Raw genomic sequence first — 19907 nt, 5'->3', positions numbered from 1 at the left:
ACATATAACAACAAATGTTGGCGAGGCTGTGGAGAAAGGGGAACCCTCCTACACTGCTGGTGGGAATGTAAATTAGTTCAACCATTGTGGAAAGCAGTATGGAGGTACATCAAAATGCTCAAAACAGACATACCATTTGACCCAGGAATTGCACTCCTAGGAATTTACCCTAAGAATGCAGCAATCAAGTATGAGAAAGACCAGTGCACCCCTATGTTTATCGCAGCACTATTTACAATTGGAAGCAACATAAATGTCCATCGATAGATGAATGGATAAAGAAGATGTGGTACATATACACAATGGAATACTACTCAGCCATAAGAAAAGGGCAAATCCTACCATTTGCAGCAACATGGATGGAGCTGGAGGGTATTATGCTCAGTGAAACAAGCCAAGTGAAGAAAGAGAAATACCAAATGATTTCACTCATCTGTGGAGTATAAGAACAAAGGAAAAACTGAAGGAAGAAAACAGCAGCAAAATCACAGAACCCAAGAATGGACTAACAGGTACCAAAGGGAAAGGGACTGGGGAGGATGGGTGGGTAGGGAGGGATAAGGGGGGGAAGAAGAAAGGGAGTATTATGATTAGCATGCATAATGTGGGGGGTGGGAGAAAGGGGAGGGCTGTGTAACACAGAGAAGACAAGTAGTGATTCTACAACATTTTGCTATGCTGATGGACAGTGACTGAAATGGGGTATGTCGGGGGGACTTGGTGTAGGGGAGAGCCTAGTAAACATAATATTCTTCATGTAATTGTAGATTAATGATAACAAAAAAAAGAGAAAGGAAAGGGGGATTACTCCTTGATAGGATAAAACTAACTGCAAATCAACAATTAATGCATGCTTTACATATCCTTAATTTTGATCTTTTAAAGGGTGTCAGATGATCAGCTGTGGAAGTACATTTTTCTGATAATATTCCTTTCTCTTAAAAAAAAAAAGCAGTTCCTGTGTGGTGAACTCCAATAGGTTCTTCACAATGGTATAAATGTCATATCAAAGTGTGGGCAAAGGGTTTGTTTGTGTTTATACAGAGGATCAAAGCCTAATTTGGCTACCCAGAAAACGAATTAAGATACGATATGAAGAACTTCCAACATCAACATCCTCTGGAAGAGTCATTCCAGAAGATGATCGTCAAAAAACTTCAACAAAGATCCTGGCGCTGTTGCAGTTGTAGCTGCATTCATCCCACTGGTTCCTGGACTTGCCATTGGAATGAAGAAGGAAATATCTAAGTTGGCCTGTGCATACAGTAAATCAACAAATTTGACTGGATCTATACTGTCAGAACTCAACCAAGAATTAGGAGAAGTGCAAGTGGCAGTGCTCCAAAATCATGCGACTATAGACTATCTAGTGTTAAAAGAACATATGGGATGTGAACAGTTCCCAGGAATGTGTTGTTTTAATTTTTCTGATTTTCCTCAAACTATTCAAATTCAGTTAGACAATATCCATCATATCATTGATAAGTTTTTGCAAATGCCTAGGGTACCTAACTGGTTTTCTTGGTTTCACTGGATATGGCTGGTAATTGTAGGTCTGCTTTTGTTATGTAGCTGTATTCCCATTATGTTAATGTGTGTATGCAATTTAATTAGTAGTTTAAAACCTATACATGCTTAAGTTACTCTACAAGAAGATATGTTAAAGAAATATTCAATCTTCCCATGTTTTCTTCCATCTGCTACCTCTATAGATTTTCTTCTTACTTCCTAATTACAAGCCTTAAATAGAATTCAGCCTCATATCGAATTCACCGAGTATCATAATTCCTCCATGTGGTAAAGATACCTCAAGACAAATGCTGGGCATAGAAGCCACAGGGCATAAATCTGCAAAGAAGTAAAAAGCTAACCTTTTGAACGAATATGGCTTCTCTCTCACTTACCAACTTTACATTTCCCTGTATGGCCCTGGAAGATGACTGGTTAGCCAGAGATGGGTAAGATTCCTCAAGGGAGGAACAACCTAAGACAGGCACAGTCACAGGGGGGCGATCAGGTGAGAAATTGGGCATCAACAGAGGTGAGGCTTAGAACCTCACCTCCCCTGTTTTGAGAGAAATCTTCTGCTTCCGTGGATGTTTTGTTGCCCTTGTCTAGCTTGGATTAATACTTAGTCTATAGGCACAGACCTGATCATCTACATTTGCCCTCTTACAGCACTATATTATGTTTTCTACCTTTATCTTGCATCTACCTACCACTTCAGCATTTTATTTCAAAAAATAATAATAATAATAAGGGAGAAATGTGGGATTCACATATAAATCAAGTATAAAAATCAAACGAATAAAAAAAATCTTATTTGGCAAATGTATTTTTTGAATGAAGAAAAAACAATCCTCAATTGCTTCCTTTAGGAATCTCACTATAGTCATTATAGCAATGGCTGACAACTGAGTACCTGATCTGGGCCAGGTTCTACACTAAGAGCTTTACATTTTAAACTTCACAAGGATCCCGTGAGGCAGGATCTTCAACAACTCACCACTACACTCAAAAATAACATCATTTGCATGTATGTATATATTTGTGTGTGTATGTATGTGTGTATCACACACATATATAAAACAAGAGCAGGTATACAATACATAATTAAGAGAACAGGAGGTAAGCTGACAAGGAAAACTGGATCCTGGTCCCAGCTTTGCCACATTTCCCCTCTCTTCCTTCCATATTGTCATCTATGAAAGGAGATGCCAAGTCTGGCTCTGTGGTTCCAGAACATACCTATGCAAATCAATAATAAGGTACAATACACTTCCTGCCAAGTGTGGAGTATAAATGGTAAATACTTTCGGAGTTTGGACATGAGAGAAATTACCATTGGCTGAGGCACTCAGACCTGACAAGGCTGCATCCAGGGGTTAGTTACATCTTGGGCTGAACCACGAGGTTAAAGCAGACCTCTCATTCCCACAGGAAGGAGGAGCAAATTCTATACTCTGCAGAGGCACAGGGAGCCAGCAAAGCTGAAAGGAAGGTGCCTTGCACATTTGACTGGTGCCCAGAGCAGAAGCATAAGGCAAAAGACAGTAGGGATGAACGGAATCTGGTTCTGCAGAGTCTTCAACACGAGAATAACGTTAGGCTTTTTAAAGAGAACTTTAGAGCTGTATGGGATACTTTTGTATGCAAAGTGAGGCCTTGGAGATGTTATATGAAGTATTGAAGGCCAAAATCCCAGATGTCTTACCTGATCCTCATGTTCTCACTTTAGCCCTAAAGAACAGTGGTTCTGAAGCTTTGCTATACATTGGGATCACTGAAGAATCTTTAAAAAACAAAATAAAACATAAAACTATTCTTGGCTCCCACCCCCAAGCACTCTTGACTAAACTGGTATGGGGTTTGCCCTGGACGTGAGCTGTGTGAGCTCCTCAGGTAATTCCAGTCTGTAGCAAAGTCTGACAACCACTGGCCTAGTGGTAATGGACAACCTCATCATAGTATTAAGCACACAAGCGCCTAAAGTACTAGTTCAGGAAAATTAACGTGAATTCCATTTACCTAAATAGTTGGGAATGAGAGTAGAGGGGCAGGGAACTAGTAGAAGACTTGTACAGCTGTTCAATTCCATAACTAGTCACCAGTATTTACTATCTGTAAGTCAGAAGGCAAAAAGGACGGGACTATAGCAGAAAAAAACACAGTATAAAAGAGACATTAGGAACATTTAAAAGAAAAAAACAAACAAAATCAGTGAATAATCTGATGTGAGGAGTGAAGAAAGAGTGGATTATTAGAGTTTTCAGGCCTGTAGGACAAAGAGGATGGTGATGCCATGACAGAAACCCAGAAACTAGAAAGCGGAGCAGAAAATAAGTGTCCAGACTATGAACTGGGTCTCTGTTTGATCACAAAAACACTGGCTGTACATTATATTGACATATATGTATATATAAGATTTACTTTAAAAATACACTTAAAAAGATGTAGAAGGCAGAGTGGAAACAAGAATGGCAGAATATTGAACATTATGAAAATTGGGTGATGAGCATAAAATGGCCTATTATACTATTCCACTTGGTATTTTTTTACATTCCATAATATATACTTTCTAATATAAAGACCTCCCACCCCAAAAAGCCCAACTGGAATAGAAAACTGTTAAGGTTTAACTTATTAAATTTTTCCAGAAATAGTCCATCAACAAATAAGTTGTCCTAGCAGTAAAGCTAATTAACTTTAGCAAAGAATCAGACAGTAAGCACTTGCTATTTCTATAAAAAGTGAACTGACCACTTACTTTGATAAGCTATTAAAACAGTAAGAGCTATATTACATTTCTAAACATCAGAACACTAATAAGCATCATTGACTTATGATTTTCAATAGAATGAAGGCAAAGCTGTAGTCCAGTCTGTTTTTTAAAGGTTTCCCAAAGTCTCAGTCCATACTCTTTTTTACCTTCCTGACCACCAACTGACTAGGCAAGTTCGTAGATGCTAGCGTAGCAGATGTGCACACTGTTTCACTTTCAACAGTCAAAAAGAAAAACAGTGAGTCAAACTACTTGAGAGTTAACAGGAAAAATTATAAATGCTTTTTCAGCATTAACTTTGGAAGAGGCTTGGGGTCCAGTGGTAGCTTCCACCAGTCTAAATGAATAGCGTGGTACCTCTCCCTTACCTCTGAGCTTTATTTCCTACCTCCTGTGTAAAGGGAGGGAGTTAGCTTCCAGGAGGTGGAGGGCAACTTAGCAAGGGCCTTAAAAATGTTCATACGATTGGACCCCAAATTCCACTTCTAGGAAGTGAGCCAAAGAAATAAGGTATGAAACAAAGGGGCAGTCTTTGCAACAGTTAAAAAACAAACAAAAATACCCTAATATTACAAGAGGTATAAAGAGGGGAATAATTTAAAAAATATGGCCATTTGTATGATGCACTACTATGCACCATAGAAAGTCATGTTGTCAGGAAATGATTTGGAAGAAGGTTTACTGTTTTGTAAAGCATATATATGCATATATACAGACATATTATCTAAAGCAATAAATTCATTAAAAACCAGTAGTGGTAATTATTCCAAATGACAGCGTTAAAGATGGGTTTTTCTTCCCTCTCCAAATATTCAGTATTTTCTAAATTTTCTATCCATGTGTATAGATAGTTAAAATTATGAAGGAAAAAAATTCGTGTTAAACCAATTAAGCCATTGACCCAGGTTAACCTAGATCCCCAGACAATGCTATCTTCGACCGTGCAATCCATTCTCATACACATATTGTCTGCAACTTAAAAAATTATAAATTATATTACAAACACCAACATAAGACATACACTCCAACAAGAACTTTATAAAACTGTTATATGTTTCCAATTATTAAACAAAAATCTCAAGACTGATATGGGATAACAATAGGTTCCCTGGGACCAGAACTTGTGTATTTCATCATTACTCCTTGGCACTTAATTTTTGAATAAATGACCTTTCTGGCAGTTATTGTTTTACTGCATAAGTTGCTGCCCTAGAAATAATCTTCATGATACTGACTCAGTTAACTATAAAAAGCCTTATTAAAAAATGCGTAATTTCTCTGCCAAAGTCCTACAATTTTTTTGAAGGGTCAAGAAGATCTAGGTCCTAGCGCCAACTGGTTACTAACGGGCTTGCTTGACCATGAATTCTCAACTTCGTTTTCTCCACCAGTGAAATAACGGGTTCACCAGATAGGCTGGCATTCCACAAAAAGGTTACTTGTTTTCACAGGAGTCCAGGGAAGCCTGCCCCAGCCAGCTCCACAAGCAGGATGGGCGGGAAATCACCGCGGCGAGATGCAGCCGATATGGGCTGGAGAAATGTTCAGAGATTCGCCACTTAGCCTCCGCTTCCCGGGAACACACTGTCCTTCCCAGGCCACACCTGCAAGTACCCAAGGGTGGCGGGATGGGGCAAGGTCCCCCTCAGCAGGGAAAGGGTCCTCGCCGTTCTTCCCTTCATCCCGAAAGTCCTCTAGCCCCAAAACCTAGCGTTCGCCCAGTCCCAGGAAGCCCGGCCTCCCCCAAGGGATCTGCGAGCGCGGCGGCCCTCACCCGGGGCTCCCCAGGAGTCCGGGGCCATCCTGCAGTCTCCGCCCACTCCCCGGACACTTCCTGTTCGCAGCAGCTGAATACGGCGCCCCGCGCGGCTCAAAATCCGCGATTAGGCCCGTGAGCGACCGGAACCTGGTTTGCAAAGTAAATATACACTAAGGCCTCAAAACTGTGATAAAGAAAGGAAACCGGACCCCCATGGAACATTAAGTTGGAGCGGACTGCTCCCACTAAGAGATGTGAACAGCTGGGTGCAATGAAAGGAAAACGGGTGTTGAACAAAACCTAAGCATTTTCCTGAGAAAGTGAGAGCATCTCAAGATGCTTAAAATTTACCAAATTTTACTTGTTACTCTAGCAGTTTAAGTTTTATCCTGCTTAAAACAGAAAAAAAAAAACAAAAAACCTGGACTGTAGCGATACACAACTGTATGGATCTACCAAAACTCACTTAAATGAATTTTGATATGTAGATTATACCTCAATAAAGCTTTAAAAAACTTCGGCTTCAAACGGAGACCCAAAGAAGTACACTATATATTATTTGCTAGCAGCCTCCCCTTAAGTGCCATTAAATGGTGCTTTATTATATAGTTACCAAAAAGGTGACGGACTCTTTAGATACAGAAGGAGGGAATTTATTCTGTGCATTTAGCACCTGTTAAATTTCCAGAGAAATAGGAAGGAAAAACCCCCTGCTTTTGGTGAACGCAACTCCGAACTCCTCAGGAGCGCAGGCGTGGAGCTGGCGCGCATGCGCAAAACCGTTACCATAACGACCTAAAGACGCTGCACGGGAGGCTGAGGAAAGTGAACTTAGTCTCCGCGTGATGGAGAAACAAATTTCGCCCGATGCAAACGTGGCCGATCTGGAGCTAGAGGCCGTCATCGGCTTCAATGGTGAGGCTTCGAACAGAACCTCGGGATCTTGTGACACAATCAGGAGCAGTAAGACACCGGGTGCCACCTGGAAGGCAGTGTGGGACACTGGCATGAGCACGAGCTAGGGCCAAGCACAGGGGGCGCAGACAGCCTCTCCAGGACAAAGTCTCAGAGTCACCTCCTTGCCCCGAGCCTCAAGGAGTGGGATGGTTTTTGCCAGCACCTAAAAGGAGCCAAATGCCTCCTCTCAGGGCTGGAAGGATGAATACGGAAGGTTGTGGCCCTTATCCCATTAGGTCAGCTCTCCCGTAGCTCTATTTCCTACGCAGCTCGCAAACCTTCCCGCCCTTTCGAAACCACTAGGTTATGGAGTCTGTATCTGCCGCTGGGACCAACTAACTTCCAAAATAGCAGCTGACGTATCACTGAGAAAGGGCGGGGGAGGGAACGTGTATTTGAGCAACCGTTTGAGAAGGTCTTGTCCTCTAACCCGAAGAAAGGATTCTAACCGTCGATTTCAGGCGATGATAGGAGGTGAAGGGGACGCCAGGGGTAGCTGGAGGGGAAAGATGCTTTGTTCAGAGGAGGTTTGGTTGGTCTGCTCAAATTTTATTTATGCTGCGCATTTGAACATCAAGGGGGAAAAAGGCTGTTTGGTTTTTTTGTGTTTTTTTAGAAGAATGAAAACAAGTATTTCGGTATTTCAGAACGAGCAAACTTTTTAAAAAGTTCATTGTGATTCCTGAAAGCTATAAAATTTTAATAATGTATATGTCGATTAATCAATGACTAAAAATGCTTTAAGCACATTCTGGGACTTAGCTCTTGACTCTGTTTACTTTAGTAGTCTCTAATAGAAAGTGGGCACTTAGTACAACTGAGATATTAGCCATCTTTACAGCTGTTTACCAGACCATTGGTAAAGGAAGTGAGTGACTGATAGTGAGTGCAAATGGGGCACACTGGTTACCAGGGTGGAACCTCAAACAGCTCTGCAACTGCACTCATGCTGTTTTGTAGAGCTCCTAGCATAAATATATGGTATACTGTATCGTGATGTCTTCCATGGCAATTACTAATGATCTTGATCTTTTAAAATGTTCCAAATTAATTAAACTGTTTATACTTTGTTGGTTTTGTGACAATTGATATTATTTCATATAATCAAATATACAGTTGTATGTACATGCTCAATACTTAACTATGCACTGAGAATACAGGGGTAACTACGTACATAAGAAGGGGAGTATAGAAAATTGGAAAAATACAGTGAAACCAAAAGAAAAATCAGCCATTGTTACATTTCCCAAATATATCACTGTTAAACTTTTGGTGTGATCGTTTCAACTATGTATTTACATATAAATATTTCTTATACAGTCTTATGAAGGCTTCAGATGAACAACATTGTGGTTTCAAAATTCACCCAGATTATCAAATCCCCCCCCATTGCAGTCACTGTCTATCAGTGTACTAAGATGCTATAGAGTCATTACTTCTCTGTGCTGTACTGCCTTCCTAAGACCTACCCATATTGTGATTGCCAATTATATTGCCCATTAATCCCTCCCCAACACCTTTCCTATGGTAATTGCTAGTTCCTTCTCAGAGTCTGTGAGTCTGCTGCTATATTTGTTACTTCAGCTTTGCTTTGTTTTTATACTCCACGAATGAGTGAAGTTCATTGGGTACTTGTCTTTATCTGCCTGGCTTATTTCACTATGCATAATACCCTCTAGATCCATCCATGTTGTTGCAAATGGTAGGATTTCTTTTTATGGCTGAAAAATATTCCATTGTGTATATGTACCACATCTTCTTCATTCATCTATTGATAGAAACTTTAGGCGTTTCCATATCTTGGCTATTGTAAATAGTGCAGCCATAAATATAGGGGAGCATATGTCTTTTTGAATCAGGGATCTTGTTTTCTTCAGATAAATTCCTAGGAGTGGAATTCCTGGGTCAAATGGTGTTTCTATTTTTTTGTTTTTTGAGAAACCTCCATATTGCTTTCCACAATGATTGAGTGAATTTACATTCCCACGAACAATGTAGGAAGGGTTCCACCTTCTACGCATCCTCGCCAGCATTTGTTGTTTTCTTTTGGATGTTGGCTGTCCTAACTGATGTGAGGTGATATCTCATTGTCTTTTTAATTTGCATTTCCCTGTTGATTAGCGATGTGCAGCATCTTTTCATGTACCTGTTGGCCACCCAAATTTCTTCTTTGGAGAAGTGTCTGTTCATATCCTCTGCCCATTTTTTAATTAGATGATTTGGTTTTTGGATATTGAGGCACGTAGATTCTTTATATAATTTGGATGTTAACCCCTTATTGGATAAGTCATTTATGAATATATTCTCTCATTCTGTAGGATGCCTTTTTGTTTTGCTGATGGTGTCCTTTGCTGTACAGAAGCTTTTTAGTTTAATGTAGTCCCACTTCCTCATTTTTTATTTTGTTTCCCTTGCCTGAGGAGATGTGATCAGGAAAATGTTTATATTCAATAGATTTTTGCCTATGTTCTCTTCTAGAGCTTTATGATTTCATGACTTACATTCAGGTCTTTGATCCATTTCGAGTTTACTTTTGTGTATGGAGTTACACAGTTATCCAGTTTCATTCTCTTATATGTAGTTGTCCAGTTTTGCCAACACCAGTTGTTGAAGAGGCTGTCATTTCCCCATTGTATATCCATGGCTCCTTTATCATATGTTAATTGGCCATATATGCTTGAGTTTATATCTGGGCTCTCTATTCTGTTCCATTGATCTATGGGTCGGTTCTTGTGCCAGTACAAATTGTTTTGATTACTGTGGCTTTGTAGTAGAGCTTGAAGTTAGGGAGGGTAATCTCTCCTGCTTCATTCTTTCTTCTCAGGATTGCTTTCACTATTCGGGGTCTTTTGTGGTTCCATATGAATTTTAGAACTATTTGTTCTAGTTTGTTGCAGAATACTGTTGGTATTTTGATAGGGATTGCATTGAATCTGTAGATTGCTAGGCAGGATGACCATTTGACAATATTAATTCTTCCTATCCATGAGGACAGAATGTATTTCCACTTATTGGTGTCTACTTTAATTTCTCTCATGAGTGTCTTGTAGGTTTCATGGTATAAGTTTTTCACCTCCTTGGTTAGGTTTATTCCTAGGTATTTTACTATTTTTGAATCAATTGTAAATGGAGTTTGCATGATTTCTCTTTCTGCTAATTTGTTGTTAGTATATAGGAATGCAACAGATGTCTGTGTATTAATTTTGTATCCTGCAACTTTGCTGAGTTCAGTTATTAGTTCTAATAGTTTTTTGGTGGAGTGTTTAGGGTTTTCTATGTATAATACCAAGTAGTCTGCAAGCAGTGACAGTTTAACTTCTTCCTTACTAATTTGGATGCCTTTTATTTCTTTGTGTTGTCTGATTGCTGTGACTAGGACCTCCAGTACTATGTTGAATGACAGTGGTGAGAGTGGGCATCTTTGTCTTATTCCCTATCTTAGAGGAAAAACTTTCAGCTTTTTGCTGTTAAGTATGATATTGGCTATTTTGTTGTCATATATGGCCTTTATTATGCTCAGGTACACACCCTCTATACCCATTTTGTTGAGCATTTTTGCCATGAATGGATGGTGAATTTTGTCAAATACTTTTTCAGAGTTTATTGAGATGATCATGTGGTTTTTGTCCTTCTTTTTGTTGGTGTGGTATATGATGTTGATTGATTTTTTAATATTGTACCATCCTTGCATCCCTGGAATAAATCCCACTTGGTCATGATGGATAATATTTTGATGTATTTTTGAATTTCATTTTGATAATATTTTGTTGAGTATTTTTGAATCTATGTTCATAAGGTATATTGGTCTATAATTTTCTTTTTTTGTGGTGGCTTTGTCTGATTTTGATATTAGAGTGATGCTGCTGACCTCATAGAATGAGTTTGAAGTATTTCCTCCTCTTCTACTTTTTGGAATACTTTAAGGAGGATGGGTATTAGGTCTTCTCAAAATGTTTGACAAAATTCAGCAGTGAAGCCATCTGGTCCAGGAATTTTGTTCTTAGGTAGTTTTCTAATAACCAGTTCAATTTCATTGCTGGTAATTGTATGTTCTCATTTTCTGTTTCTTCCTGGATCAGTCTTGGAAGGTTATACTTTTCTAGAAAGTTGTTCATTTCTTCTACATTGTCCAACTTTTTGGCATATAATTTTTCATAGTATTCTGTAATAATTCTTTATATTTCTATGGTGTCTATTGTGATTTTTCCTTTTTCATTTCTGATTCTGTTTATGTGTGTACACTCTCTTTTTTTCTTGATAAGTCTGGCCAGGGATTTATCTATTTTGTTTATTTTCTCAAAGAACCAGCTCCTGCTTTCATTGATTCTTTCTGTTTTTATTCTTCCCAATTTTATTTATTTATCCTTTGATCTTTATTATATCCCTCCTTCTACTGACTTTGGAGCTCATTGTTCTTCTTTTTCTAGTTTAATTGTGAGTTTAGACTGTTCATTTGGAATTGCTCTTCTCTTTTGAGGAAAGCCTGTACTGATATATACTTTCCTCTTCAAACTTCCTTTGCTGTATCCCACAGGTTTTGGGCTGTTAAGCTGTTTTAATTTCTCTTCATATATTAATTGATCTCTGTTTTAATTTCGTTATTGATCCATTGATTATTTAAGAGCATGTTGTTAAGCCTCCATGTGTTTGTAGGCTTTTTTTGTTGTCTTTGAATTATTTATTTCCAGTTTTATACCTTTGTGGTCTGAGAAGCTGGTTGGCACAATTTCAATATTTTTGAAATTACTGAGGCTCTTTTTGTGGCCTAGTATGTGATGTACTCTTGAAAACATGCCATGTACACTTGAGGAGAATGTATATCCTGCTGCTTTTTGGAGGAATAGTCTGTAGATGTCTGTTAGGTCCATCTTTTCTAATGTATTGTTCAGTGCTCTGTCTCCTTACCTGTTTTCTGTTTGGTTGATCTGTCTATGGGTGTAACTGGTGTGTTAGTCTCCAAAAATGAATGTGTTGCATTCTGTTTCTCCCTTTAATCCCATTAATATTTGTTTCACATATTTAGGTGCTCCTATATTGGTTGCATAGATATTTATAATGGTTATATCCTCTTTTTTAGACTGACACCTTTATCATTATATAATGTCCTTTGTCTCTTGTTACTTTCTTTGTTTTGAAATCTATTTTGTCTCATATAAATACTGCTACTCCTGCTTTTTTCTCCCTATTGCATGAAATATCTTTTTCCACCCCTTCACTTTTAGTTTTTGTATGTCTTTGGATCTGAAGTGAGTTTCTTGTAAGTAGCATATAGACAGGTCTTGGTTTTTTACCCATTCTGCAGCTCTTTGATTGGTGCATTTAGTCCATTCACATTTAGGGTGATTATCCATAGATATGTACTTATTGCCATTGCAAGCTTTAGATTTGTGGTTACCAAAGGTTCAAAAATAGCTCCTTACTATCGTAGTCTCTTAAATTACTTTATTAGTCTATTTTAAACACAATTGAAAGGTTTTTTTTCTCCCCTTCTTCTTCCTCCTCCACTCTTTATTTATTAGGTGTCATATTCTGTACTGTTTGTGTATCCCTTGACTAACTTTGTGAGTAGTTTATTTAATTTTGCATTTGCTTAGTAATAAATTAGTCTACTACCTTTACTGTAGGTTCATTTTCTCTGGTGACAACTATTTAGCCTTAGGATCATTTCCATCTAGAGCAGTCCCTTTTAGAGATCTTATAGAAATGGCTTGGTGGTGATGAATTCCATCAATGTTTGCTTATATGGAAATTGTTTAATCCCTGCTTCAAATTTAAATGATAATCTTGTCTGGTAGAGTATTGCTGGTTGAAGGCCCTTCTGTTTCATTAAATTAAATATATCATGCCACTCCCTTCTGGCCTGTAAAGTTTCTGCTCATAGCCTGGGGGGGTTTCCTTTTTAAGTGATCTTTTTTGTCTCTGGCTGCTTTCAGTACTCTCTCCTTGTCCTTGTTCTTTGCCATTTTAATTATGATATGTCTTGGTGTTGTCTTTCGAGGGTTCCTTTTGTTGCATGATCTTTGTGCTTTCATGACCTGAGTGTCTATTTCCTTTGATTGGGGAAGTTTTCAATAATTATGTCCTCAAAGACACTTTCTATCCCTTTGTCTCTCTCTTCTTCTTCCAGTACCCTTATAATGTGAATGTTGTTCCATTTGTATTGGTCACACAGCTATCTTATTATTTTTTCATTCCTAGAGATCCTGTTTCTCTCTGTTCCTCAGCTTCTTTGTTTCCTTGTTCTCTAATTTCTATTTCATTTACAGTCTCCTGTTCCTCATCTAATCTACTTTTAAATCCCCCCATTGTATGTTTCACTTCAGATACTGTATTCTTCAGCTTTGGTTGGCTTTTTTTGAGGATGTCTCTCTTTGTTGGAAGTCCTCCCTGAGATCTTGAATACTTTTCTGTAAATCTGTTTATGACTTTTATTTTGAAGTCATTACCATGAAGATTGGTGATTTCAGTTTCACTGAGCCCTCTTTCTGTTGTCTTTCTTGAATTTTTGTTTGGACCAAATTCCTCTCTCTTCATTTTTTTTTTTAGTGTTTCTAATGGGGTAATAGATTTGTGTAGGAGGCTTCTAGTACTCAGAAGCTCAATTTTCTGTGTGGGAGCCCCAGCTGTTGGTATGCAGTGAGTATGGTACCTGTCTGCCTTGCTCATAGTGTTCTGATTTCAGGTGGGTTGTGTGGGCCATCAGCTGATCACAGGAGCAGGGAGAATAATACTCTATGGAGCTGATGGGCAGAGCTGCCCTCACTCTGTCCTGCAGCAATGGCCGGGCGGAGACCGCAAGTGGGACCTGTGCCTGTGGGGAGGAAATTGCTCCTGGGGCTGGGCTGCTCATGCGCGATGGGCTGCAGGGCTGGAGCTGTTGTGGGCTGAGCTTCCCTCCAGGCAGCCTGCTGTGATGGTGGTGGCTGGTGAACAGGACCAGTGCCTGCCAGGAAGAAAGAGCTCCCAGGGATGGCTCTTGCATACATCTCCCCAGCTGGTCCAAAATAAGGCTGAGCAGGCTGGGTGTTCTCATCCTGCCTATCTGGAAATAAAGTGTGATTTCACTGCCAGCCAGCAGGCCATGTGCCACTTCAAGGAGTCTCTAGGCTGAGTTGCTAGAGAGGAGGATGGAGCATCTGAAGCTCCTGATGGCTCCTAACCTGTTGGGCTGAGGAGGGCATGCTGGGGAGGTATTGTTCACCTGACCTTTCTCCTAAACAGAGAGCACTGGGCAATCCTTGCCCTTCTGGCACCCCTCTCACTGCTGGGAAGTCTTTTCAAACTGGCTGCTCTGCTTTCCTTCTCAGGGGGGCCTGTAGAGTGACTTATCTCCACAGGTGGCTGGGTTCTCAGCCTCCCTGACTGTTCCACCTGTCTGTGTTGTCCAGCCTCACCAATCACCAAGGCACTGTGCAGTGTGGGCTTATGTTCCTGGAGCTGATCTCCAGGGCCACATGTACAGGGTCCTGGGCATCTACTCCCTCTCTGCTCCGTTCCTCTTCCTCCCACCTATGGTTGGGGTCAGGGGAGGAATTGGATCCCACTTGATCATGGCTTTGTCACGTTATCCCTTTTTGTAGGGTCTTCTCTTCTTTCCCAGATGTAGGTGATCAGTTTTTCAGTCTTCAGGTTGATTTCAGGCCTAGTTGCATTTGCTTTATTTTTGTGTTCTATGTGATTTTGGTAGGAGGTTTTTGCCTCGCCTTCCTACACCACCATCTTTGTTCCACAACATTCCATATAAATATTTTAAAAATAAAAGTGGACTCATGCTATATATATATTCTCTTATAATCAGACTTTTTCCCAGTGCTGTATGTATGCTCTCATAATCAGACTTTTTTCCACTTAACAATATGCTTATAAATCTTTTTTAGTGGTACATATACTCTATGCCATGATTTTGAACATACTACTTTAATATAATATTCTGTTGCATAGATATGTGACCATTTATTTAAACAATGCCTTGTTCTTGAGAATTTAGCATAATTTCCATTGTTTTGCATTTATTTTTAGATGATACAAAGAGCATCTGCATAGCCAAACCTTAACTCTAACTGTCTCCTTTAGGATAAAGTCTGAATTCCTCTTAAAGACTTTTAATAAGCCTCCAAATGCTATAATATATGCAACAGAAATGTGTACTAATGTGGAAATATTTATAGTAGCATTATTTCACATAGCTAAAAACTACAACCCAAATTTCCATCAAAAGTAGAAAGGACAAAGAAATTGTGTTATATTCATACAATAGAGTACTCTGCAGCAATGACAAAAAAAATGACCTACTGCTACATGCAACAGTGTGAATGGAGCTCCCCGACATAACATTGAATGAAAAGATTCAGACACAAAAGAATACCTACCATATAATCCCATTCATATGAACTTCTAAAATGAGGAAAATTAATTTATGGGAATAGAAGTCAAAACAGCAATCACCCTTTGGGAGATGTAGACTGGGAGAAGGCACATGGGAAATGGCTGGGTTGTGGTAGTAATCTACTTCTTGGTCTGGGCTATCATTAAATTGGTGTGTTGGTATTAATAAGTTTTCTGTATTTTTGTCTTCAGTGAAAAATGTTTACTTAAAAATGCTATAGTCCTCATTAAAGAGAATAAGCAAAACGTTATGAAAGTTTGGGAGAAAGATTCTATTCTAGGCTTGAGTGAGGTCAAGGAAGGGTCAATTCAAGTAATCTTTAAAGCTGGGTAGAAGTCAGTGGGTAAAGACTGAGGAGCAGAATATTCCGAGTAGCAAGAATAGTGTGAACACAGGAAGAAGGTGGAGAATGTGGGGCCTGATTGGGGAATGGCAAAAATGGCCTCGGTTTCAGAGACCAGCAGGATTACATAGGAAAGAGGGCTTGAAATTTGATTTCAGAGGCCTTAAAACCAGGTGTGGAGAAAATGGAAATTTCTGACCAGGATTCCCCTGGCCTTAATAGCATCTATTGTATATACATTTATATAAGAGCCTGTTCACACATCTATGGGGCCCTTACTGGGGACAGAGAGGCTCCTCAGTCTTGGGAGTATTGGCCTAGGGGAGAGGCGGAAAGAAACACCCATTTTCTCAGGTCCTCAGTTCCTTGCACATAATTGGTCAGGCATCTGCCAGTCCTCAGAGGCCCACTCCCAGAGCTCCTCCCAGTGCTAGGGGCGGGGAAGTAGAGGGCCCTGAGAGCGGGGAGAGAGTGGTCTGAACAGGAGCCGTGAGAATGGGAGAGAGCCAAAAAGGCAAGTGTGGAGGGAGAACTAGGAGAGAATGGCGGCTGGCAGAGGGAAGCCGTGGAACCCCGGAGCTAGGAGAGGAGTAAGCCTGTGCTGGAGAGCAGGAAGGAGCAGTGCCCGAGCGAATGAACGTGGCATGAACCCCTCCTGATGCCCCAGCTTCCTGCCATTGCCTTTATTCTGTCTCACCAGATTTATAGGGAACTTGCCCTGGGTGGGGAATGTCCTCCTCCTGGATCAGTACAAGGTAATCGTGTTTATTTTTCATGTGGAAACAAATGAGGAGCAAAAACAAAGCCCCTTTTATCATTGTGACACTAGAACACTCATTGTAGTTATGCAAGTTTATGAATTTTAACTTGAGAGTATAAATATATAACTGTACTTTATTCTTCTAGGTATTGTCTTTTGACAGGAATTTTTTATTTAATCAAACCAAATATAGTTGTGTTGCCTATGAAAACATTATAAAACTGTAGTTCCTAAGAGTTTGTAATGACACAAGAATAGCCACATTAATCAATTAACTGGAGTAAATAAGCCCATGATTTTCCTATTTTGCAGAGTCCCTAAACTGAAAACAGCAACAATAACTATATATAAAAAATGTGTACATTAACAAAGTAATAAACATACTATATATAACTATACTATATATAAACAACTTATAATATATACTATACTATATAAACATTATATATAAAACAATTTGCATGTTTTATCTTACATAAATAGCAGCATATTGTGCACATGTTGAAACCTGCTTTTTTCACCTGACATTATTTGTGCAATGTATCAATGTTGATTCATGTTGATTAATTCATGCTAACCCCACTATTCCCTTGTGTATACATGCCAATATTAGTTATCTATTTCCCTCTTGATGCCTTTTAGTTTATTTCTAACTTTTTGCTAATATAAACAATGCCACAGTGCACACCGGAGTAGAGGCCCACGAGTGCAATTACAAGTATTTCCCTAGGTTATATACCAAAGTGGGGAATGGCTGGATCCTAGTGTATGTGCATATTCAACCATACTCAATATGAACACGTTGTTTTCCAGAGCAATTCTACCAGTTTACCCTCCCATGAATCAGAGTATGTTCCACCCACTTCACATCACCACCAGTGCTGGGTGTTGCCAGCCTTTTTAAATTTAGTCATTATGATGGAGATGAAGGGGTGTCTCATTTTGGATTAATTTGCATTTCCCATTGGTTACTTGTGAAGTTGCATATCTTTCATATGTTTATTAGCTTTTGAATTTCCTCCATCATAAATTGCCTGTTCATATCCTTTGCTCATTTTTCTGTTGGGCAGTTTGTGTGTTTCATATTTCTTTGCAATAGTACTTTGTGTACCCTGAATATAATCCTTCATCTGTTATATTGCTAGTATCTCTGGTTTGGATTTTTCTTTTCATTTTCTCTTTTGTCATTAGAAGTCTTTAATTTTTAACATAAGTGCTTGAATATATTAGCCTTTCTGTTAGGATTTGCTCTTTCATGTCATGTTTAGGAAGTAATTAATTACTTACTACAACGTGTATATACATCAAGTCTTGTTTTTCTCATTGATATCCTTGGTCTACCTGGAGTATATTGTTTTAGGATGGTGTGAAATAGGGATCTAACTTGACTTTTTCCATATGGATAGCCATGTGATTGTTTATAAGGAGACTGCAATTTAAAAAATATATATATATATACATACATTTTTTTAAGTAGGAAAAGATCACTTCCACCCAAACGCAACCTTAGTATTATGAGAACTTAGTATATAAAAAGGGAATGATCACAATTAAAATGAAAGAAATCATTTATTCACTAAATACATTGGCCTTTTGAGCAAAAAAAGAAATCTGTTTAGCTACTAGAATCACATTATGCACCAAAATAAACTCCAGAGGGAGTTAAATACAGAAGATGAATTCATTAAAAGACCAGGAGACTATATTAATACATATTTATGACTCTTTTGATGTGATGGAATAGGAAATAGCAATAAAAAGGATTTAAAAATACCCAGGAATAAATATAATAATACATGTAGGAGCTCTTTATGAAGAAAAATTGAAAATGCTACTGGGAAACATAAAAGGAAATTTCATGGAGAAACTTACCCTGGTTTAGAAAGGAGATATAATGTAGTATATAAAAGTTATTTTGCCTGAAATTAATCTATACATTTAATACTATTCCACTAAAAATGACTTTTAACCAATCAAACTGACTTTAAAGTTTATACTATAAAATAAGTAGGAATAACCAAAAGATTTCTGACCAAAGATGAGTGATAAGGGGGAACTTATGTCTATTGCATATTAAAATATTACTTTATTTTATTACAAATTATTAGAAAATAATTACACATTACAAAGGTTTGTAATTCTGGCGATGATTCTTGGCAAACAGCTGAAGGATGGGGTCCTGGAAGACCCCACTGGAAGAGGTCCTGAGTTTCTTCAGAGTGCCAGGTGGTGACTGAGAACTGAAACCAAGTTTTTATCTTAACCAAACTTTTGCCTGAGATAGTAAATTCACGTTCTCCTGATGCCATGCACTCACCTCGTCAGGATGCTTGGGATCAAGCCTCCTGTGTTTCTTAGGATTACAAGAATTGGCACTAGGGCCTTGCCTTCCCACTCCAGTGTCAGCATCACTTGGAAGCGTGTCAGAAATGCAGAATCACAGTCCCGTTCCAGACCTAAAATCAGAGTCTACACTTTAACTGGATACACTGGGGGGTTTATGGTCATTAAAGTTTGTGAAGTGATCTACAAGACCTAACTTCCTGTCGGGAGACTAAAATTACCTGTTAACCCCAAACATAAGCACTTATTTTAGTTGAATTAGGACTTTTTTTCAAAAGTTTTCTCTTCTGTACTCAGTTTTTGTAAAATTTACCAGCCACTTCTGCACCCTAGTATTATTATTTTTAATTTCTCTCTTGTAGGACATGTGCCCACTGGTCTGAAATGCCATCCTGACCAAGAACATCTGGTTTACCCTCTGGGCTGCACAGTCCTCATTCAGGCAATAAATACTCAAGAACAGAATTTCCTGCATGGACACGGCAACAACATCTCCTGTGTGACCATCTCCAAGAGTGGGACGTACGTTGCCTCTGGACAAGTCACATTCATGGGCTTCAAGGTGAAAACACTGAAAATAGCTCTTAGTGAAGGGATTTAGAGGTGCCTCCCTAGAAAAGCCACCGGCTTCGGGCTGGCTCTGTGCTGCCTCCTGTTTTGACTCTTCCTCCTCCTCTTCTGCTCGGCTTCTCCTTGAACTGATTTCTTTCTCAGGCTGAGAATGAAGGAATCTGGTGTTCGTACACCCGATACTGCAGCTTGTGGCTGATAATGCCCGGTCCCTGCTTAAAACTCTTTCTGTTTTGTTCCTGTCATATTTGTAAGCCATGTTCTAATTTCTAGAAAAGTGATGTTCCTGGTTCCTTTTCACTGAGAGAGGTAGCGATCTCCTCAAAGCCTGTCTATGATCTGACCGTGTGTTCTTGCCTCCAGGCAGATATCATTTTGTGGGATTATAAGAAAAGGGAGCTGATTGCTCGGCTGTCACTTCACAAGGGCAAAATTGAAGATTTGACCATTTCACCCAATGATTTGTACTTGGTATCACTAGGAGGCCCAGACGATGGAAGGTAATGA

At 39.1% G+C, this 19907-nt stretch overlaps 1 protein-coding gene and 1 long non-coding RNA gene across 3 annotated transcripts in view; one reads left to right on the top strand and one right to left on the bottom strand.

The window, feature by feature from the left end:
- Window positions 1–5300: 5300 nt before the first annotated feature.
- Window positions 5301–6134, bottom strand: LOC140849023 (uncharacterized). Its single transcript, XR_012130478.1, has 2 exons — window positions 6057–6134; window positions 5301–5886 (listed from the first exon to the last, which is right to left on the bottom strand). It is a non-coding gene; the product is annotated as an uncharacterized lncRNA (long non-coding RNA).
- Window positions 6135–6803: 669 nt separating this feature from the next.
- Window positions 6804–19907, top strand: part of LOC140849022 (cilia- and flagella-associated protein 52) — a 51238-nt gene continuing 38134 nt past the window's right edge. For both annotated transcript variants that reach the window (XM_073234802.1, XM_073234801.1), the window contains exons 1-3: window positions 6804–6956; window positions 19193–19392; window positions 19764–19900. In XM_073234802.1, coding sequence (XP_073090903.1) covers window positions 6887–6956; window positions 19193–19392; window positions 19764–19900 — 407 coding nt within the window. In that variant the 5' untranslated portion in view covers window positions 6804–6886. The remainder of the gene's footprint in view (window positions 6957–19192; window positions 19393–19763; window positions 19901–19907) is intronic.

The sequence above is a fragment of the Manis javanica genome, chromosome 4, assembly GCF_040802235.1.
Source record: "Manis javanica isolate MJ-LG chromosome 4, MJ_LKY, whole genome shotgun sequence".
NCBI classification, from domain to species: Eukaryota; Metazoa; Chordata; class Mammalia; order Pholidota; family Manidae; genus Manis; species Manis javanica.
The sequence above is the reverse complement of the archived record's forward strand: the minus strand, read 5'-3'. Positions and strand labels throughout refer to the sequence as shown.